At 40.6% G+C, this 6,607-nt stretch overlaps 1 protein-coding gene across 1 annotated transcript; it reads left to right on the top strand.

Annotated features, from left to right (window-relative positions):
- Positions 1–1,348: 1,348 nt before the first annotated feature.
- On the top strand, positions 1,349–6,411 carry chchd2 (coiled-coil-helix-coiled-coil-helix domain containing 2). Its single transcript, XM_064351302.1, has 4 exons — positions 1,349–1,560; positions 2,323–2,602; positions 3,136–3,349; positions 6,076–6,411. Exons 1-4 carry the CDS (start codon positions 1,511–1,513, stop codon positions 6,081–6,083), a joined length of 552 nt encoding a protein of 183 aa, XP_064207372.1. The 5' UTR covers positions 1,349–1,510; the 3' UTR covers positions 6,084–6,411.
- Positions 6,412–6,607: the final 196 nt, after the last annotated feature.

Below are 6,607 nucleotides of genomic sequence, written 5' to 3'. Positions count from 1 at the left end.
ACTTTTCAGAACAGTACACAATACAAACTGTGACAGTGTGCTCATGTGTAAATCTAGCCTATCATTTGAATATAAGGACACATATTTATTGTCATCAGACCAGGGCTCGTGGAGAGATATGATATGGCAACTTCATTGGACTAAGTGAGAGCATAGATCATCGAAACTTTTGTCATGTGTAGATTGTTGGAAAAACAAAATATGTTTTACAGTGGCTTAACAGTGAGGCCATTATCATTTATGTGGCTTATTGAGACCACTCTGTATTCCAGAACTTTGCCCTGGCAGGGCAGAATAGACCAAACATTCGAAGTATTGGGGGTCTTTCAATCAGCACATTTAGTCACAAGGGGGCGCCAAAGAGATTTGGGAATCTTCAGGATGAGCATGGACTACAACAGCAAGACTTATTTATGTGTATCCACTACTGCGATGAAATTAGGAAGGGGCCTTATTTATAAAACATGAATGACGGCATTATGAAACTTTTTATACCTGTTATAAGGTAATGTTGCTTGCCTCGATCTATAACTCTGTGGACAACTATTAAGTCATCTCTAAGCTATGTAATAGTCCCTCAAAATTAAATCAGGACATGTCTTATATGGCAAAGAAAACTAGACTGGGAATTAGAGAGAGGATTTGAACTTTCTGCAGGGGAGTGTAATAACATATGCCAATTACAGTGGAAGTCAGCTAGTTTCCTTTCATGAAGAGAGTTTGCTGGAACAGCTTGACTACGCTTTGGGGGTGGAGGTATAATACAGAGAGCTTAGGTTGGGTGTGTATGTGTGTATTTGTGTGCAAATAATTTTTAGTTCTGTCCCTGATTTGCTTCATCTCCAAATGAACTTGTTTTAGAATCAAACATTCAGTTGAACCAGATGACCATCCATCCATAATCTAACCCACTTATTTCTGGTCAGGGTTGTAGGGGGTTCAGGAGCCTACCAGAACTGAAAGTGTGAAATCTTTTTGCCATACGCATCCACAAAGCGAAGAGCTGACAAGCCATGAATAACACCTACACAGCACTTAAAGGCTGGCATTATTCAGGGTTTCGAACAGGAACTATACACGTTTAAGGCTTTGTTTCTGAATTGTGAGTTATCTGATCGATCTGATCTATTTGCCCATATTTGTTTGATAAATACATAGCTGGTGTTTTTTATTTCTTGACAATCTAGGAAAGAACATGAATAAAAATCAAAGTAATCGTGATCATCTTACAAAGTAACTCTTTGTGGAGTAGTGCCGATGGGAACTACAGTTCTGTGGAAAAGTGGTTTTGAAGCGAATTGAAGACACTTGAACTACAACTCCCGTGAAGATAATTGCAAAGCGTTGCGTCAGACCGGAAGACGGAAGAAAATTAATGACGTAGCGGTCGCAAGTCTGTCGAAGTTAAAGGTCCTGTATTATATGAGTTTTGATAAAAACACAGACGCAACTGGACTGGATTTTTCATTTGCAAGTTCAATTGCAGTATTTTGTGATTTTCCTATAAAAGATGCCTAGAGGTAGCAGAAGTCGAACATCAAGGATGGCTCCCCCAGCCAGGTGAGTTAGCTAGCATCAGCTAGCTGCATAGCTAGCGAGCTAACGTAGCTAGTTCGCTAACTTATATTACTTTTTCAATAAGCTAACGTTACTTGGTGAGCCTGCATGTCAGTTATTAACAGAGGCTGTCTGGCACCTAACGTAGTCTTTGTTAATTTATTTGTGCCACACATTATATTCTTTACAAATTGATAGCATGCGATGAAAGATAATTGCTAAGTTTCATATCAAAGGTCACCTTAGGTATTAAGAGGCCTTAAACCCAGATATCTCACGCAAGATGACTGGTAGCTGGCTAGCATAAGGTTTTAACAGCGTAGTTAATCATTATGTGCACACATTAGCTCCGTATGTAGCTATCCATAGCCTATATGTCTAGCGAACAGCAATAATATTTATTTAGTTGGTATGTTACTCAACGGTGTTTTTGTATTTAGACAGTGACAACTAAAACACTTAACAAGGCATCAGATCTCAAAATAACTTTACGTTGACTTTTTCTAGTTAGCTTGCTGATGAATGACACTATAGGAATTATTTAATATAGCCAAAACATTCTTATAGTTTTATACAAAAGCATGGTGTAATCAGGGGTACTGTATAGCTTAATAATCTAATTGTTGTAATGGTTTTCTATTTTGGTGTAATGTAGTTTCTATATATCATTGAATTTGTTTTTAAGAAGGCGCTGCAATTTACTCTGATGGTCTTTTAAAACCAATGCTGTTTGGCTTATGCAGTTCTGGTTCCATCTCTCCACAGCCGGCCATCTCCACCACCCATGGCGAGAGCTCCCCCTCCTCCCCCGCCAATGGCAAGAGCTGCACCTCCTCCGTCAATGCCTGCACATGCACCTCCATCTGCCATGGCTCCCCCGGCTCCAAGGGAACCTGGGATGTTTGCCCGCATGGCAACCACAGCAGCAGGGGTAGCGGTGGGGTCGGCGGTGGGGCACACGATTGGACACGCCATGATGGGAGGTGGTGGTGGTGGTGGTGGATCAGCGAGCTCTGAGCAAGCCAGGCCTGACATCACCTATCAGGTAATCTCTGAGGAAGCCAGTTGGCATTCATGATAATGTGGCAGTCATGTGACTATTTAAGCAATTGGTTTGGCAATGGCAAGAACAAGTGGCTGCTTAAGATTTTGAGGTTTGAGCATTGATTTCTGGGTACAGTTTCATGGTTACAAATTCCAGACATTCCTTACCTCAGTTGTTGCTTAAATATACAAGTGTATCAATAGATTAGAATGAGTAGTTTTATATAGAAGTAAATCAAGCAACTTTTGTAAAATCAGCATGCACATTTCAGGGTGCCAATAATTTTTAGAGGTGACAAAGTTGCCAAGTACAGTGCCTTACATAAGGTTATAACAGCAGTGCTGTATTTTAGAATTGAGCCTGTTACCTTGCCCCTATGCCTCTTTTGCTTTGGTGCTAGTTTGTTGTCAGAGACTAGTATGGCATTTATGTTACTCTCTGATCTGTGCAAGTTCAGTCCATGGCCAGTCATTCTCTGGCAGAGAGCACAGGAGCTGCAGTTCTTACCCAGCGTGCTGCGCCTTGCCTTGCAGGAACCTTACGCCCAAGCCCAGCCTATGTACCAGCAGCCGCCGCCCATGTACCAGCCCCAGTCGATGTACCAGCAGCCAGAGCCCGTTTTCCAGCAGGCGGAAAGCCCCTGCGCCTTGGAGCTGAAGCAGTTCATTGAGTGCGCGCAGACCCAGAGTGACCTCAAGCTATGCGAGGGCTTCAGCGAGGTTCTCAAGCAGTGCAAGTTCTCCAACGGTGAGTGTGAGGCCAAGTAATATCCAAACAGCTTGGTGTCCCCACATTTGAATGTCACCACATTTAGTTGCCCATTACTGATTAATTGTTGATATTATATCCTTCGGTCATTAAAACATATGTGGAATCTAATCAGTACATTCTCAGATTTAATTTTTTTTTTTTGGGGGGGTGACCACCCTTATGCAAGCCAGTTACCAGCCATAAAGAAGTACATTATCCAATTACTGTGAGCATTAGCATTACAGCATACAGGTCTTCTGCAGCTTTTGCCTCAACCCCGGTTTGTCACCATCATTTTACTTACAGCAGACCAAGCATTTGCTTTTTATACAGATGTATAGCATCTGAGTACGGGAGGGGCTTATTGCTTCAGTCAGCCAACACTTAGCATGCATGCTGTTTAACCCACAGCTGTTTAGTATGCATGATTTCAGCGAGTGTAACAGGGGGCTTAACATTCTCAAAATGTTTGTGTTTCATTTGCTTGATTAACAAGTGTGACAACTGTCGGGATTATTTGTGACCGTTGGCAGATAACGTTTTTTCTCATGCAGTACTATTCTCTTTGTTGAAGTCATATGGACTGCTTTCAAAACGAATTGAGTAAAATCAATGTAATCTTTACAAATACTTGTTTTTACTTTACAAGCCTTGTATTAATTTGGAGGAAATTCAGATGCAGGAGCAGAACTAATTTAAATGTATATACTGCTGGCTATTTCCTATTTAAAGCATCCTTGGCCTTGTGGCTCGGAGTAATGGGTTTTTACGAAGGGAAAAAAAACTCTTGAATGTGAACTCCAGGAAAGTTCTCATTTTCATCTGTGGATGTGGGTGGGGACAAGCTAATTTGAGTATATTTAGTGTGACAGCAATGACCACCCCTTTTTGGAGTTAAGTAACTACAGCCGCGTTTCCACCAAAATTACCCGGAACTTTCAGTCCCAGGAACTACTTTACCAGGAACTAAAAGGTTCCTTCAGCCAATGGTTGTCTGCGTTTCCACCGGGGTCTAAAGTACCGCGAAGATTAGGCAAATTAGCCCACTGACGTTGTCGTCGGTCCATCTGTCATATGATTTCTTCTATAACCCCATACTACCACCGAAGTAGCCTACATTATTTTCTAATAACCGGGACAGCCCGGAGGGGTTTATTCCACTTATATACAACGGGTTACCAACAATGACTATATATGGTTACTTTTGTATTTATTGATTTTCATATATCCTCTCAAACACATTCATTAACAGCAGAAAACATGCACACGTTGTAAACAATTTGCTGTTTTATTACTTTCTCGTCGTCAATTCCATATAGGCTAATCGCAAAATGACAAGAATAGAACGAAAACTCGGACTTGCGTGAAAATGTAAATTAGTAGTGGTACAGCCACCGTTTGCTTTCCTTCGAAGTTACTGCTAGCCGAGCAGCGAAGTGTGCCCTCCAGATGCGAACCATGCACCATAAATGAGTCCATAGTCTTCCTGGTCTTTTCGTGGAATTGAAAAATGGCAGTAAAATTGAGTAAAATTACGGCAGTCTGAAAAAGCTAAAGGGAAGATTACTAGAATTAACCTGTTATTTTACCCGGATAAAAAGTGCGGAAGGTGATTTCCAGTTTGCTTGTACTGTATCACCAATGTTAATTATGCAGAACTACCGCATACCTCACATAACTGTATCAAACGTTTTGAGTCAATTACAACGGGCTAACAAAGAAAATCCGGAAGAAAATATTCAGCAACCGAATTAATCCGTTTGAATGTTTTGGTAGCCTACGTAATATGCTGTCCCAGCATGAATGCTTAGCATTTTATAAAACGAATACTAAAGCAAGAAAAGAACAGAAGAGCACACGTTATAATTCCAAGACGTTGACAGGCTATAACCAAAAGTAGGCTACTGCGCCGCATAACATACAAGTTTGATTTGAAGTTATTATGAAAATAAATTGGTTTGCCGCTGCATATTTTCAAACATAGCGGGTAATGGCGGAAAATAAATACAACACAAATGCTACGAGTACTCGACCAATCAGAAATGTTCAGCGCTGCAAGCTCCACCCAAAAGGTTCCTGTACTTTCGGAAAGTACTACCCCCCGAGCAGGAACGTTTTGGGGGGTAAAACAAAGCCCCCAGAACTAAATTTAGACCCTAGTTCCTGCGGTGGAAACGCACTGAGTTCCTCAAAAGGTTCCTAGTTCCGGGGTATAGTTCCTGCGGTGGAAACGCGGCTTACGTATCTCAAGTGAGAGTGCACGCATCTCTGGAGTGCTTATTGTCTTATGTGGCTGGGAGTGCGTAAAAGGCACTCAGGTTTCTCAAATCAGAATCAGGCCCTCAGTGCTCAGGCAGGGAAAACTGCTGAGGTGTCATGTGATGCAAACCAGAAATATCAGTTCTTTCCCTCATCGTTGGCCCCCAAAGTATTTATTTTTAAATGGGGGTGCTCACGAAGCTGGATCAGATCAAACCAATCATTTACCACTACTCGAAAAGTGGCAGTGATCATTTTTATGCTTATGCACTCTAGAAAGATGAACCACTAATAGAACAAAGGCTTTGGTAATGTAGTTCCAAGTGGATGGTCTGTGAGCTTAAAATGGATCTAAAAGTAATAATAAAAAAATGATATAAAGGGATATAAATGTCAAGACAGGCTGCTATAGTAAGAAAAAATTGAACTATACAAGTATTTTAACTTTATTTTTTCCCCCCTAGGATTGTAATGAAGATAAAACAAAGAAACGGCCATCGATCCACGCACATTAAAAAAAATGTTTCCTGTAATATAGTTGCAGTTTTACAGCAGCAGTGTTACTGGCTTTGCTGGGGTACAAAATAAATGTGATCAAACACAAAACATTAAAATTTCACATTTCTTTTGCAGTTATTGCTGCATACTGGTAAAGGCAGCAACATGGGTGTGTTGTTTTTTTTTTTTTTGATAAAATTTATTGGCCCTTTAATGTTATGTCATTAATAAAATATTTATATATTTTGCTTTAATGCCCTGTATTGAACTTTGAAATAAAGGTTTGGCATAGTCTCCTGAAATCATCTGTCCACCCTGGGGTTTGTTTGTTTTATGAATCCTGTCCTGGTGTCTTGGTATGCTGTGAGTTTGTTGTAAAATGAAAACATATGAACATCCATTTAGAGATGACAGGCAGAAAGTGTAATTTGATAAAGATATGAAAGGATGGCTTCACACTGGTTTAATGCTCTCGTGACATTGGCAAAAACTAATTCA

Source organism: Anguilla rostrata, chromosome 9 (genome assembly GCF_018555375.3).
Source record: "Anguilla rostrata isolate EN2019 chromosome 9, ASM1855537v3, whole genome shotgun sequence".
Classification (NCBI taxonomy): domain Eukaryota; kingdom Metazoa; phylum Chordata; class Actinopteri; order Anguilliformes; family Anguillidae; genus Anguilla; species Anguilla rostrata.
The sequence above is the reverse complement of the archived record's forward strand: the minus strand, read 5'-3'. Positions and strand labels throughout refer to the sequence as shown.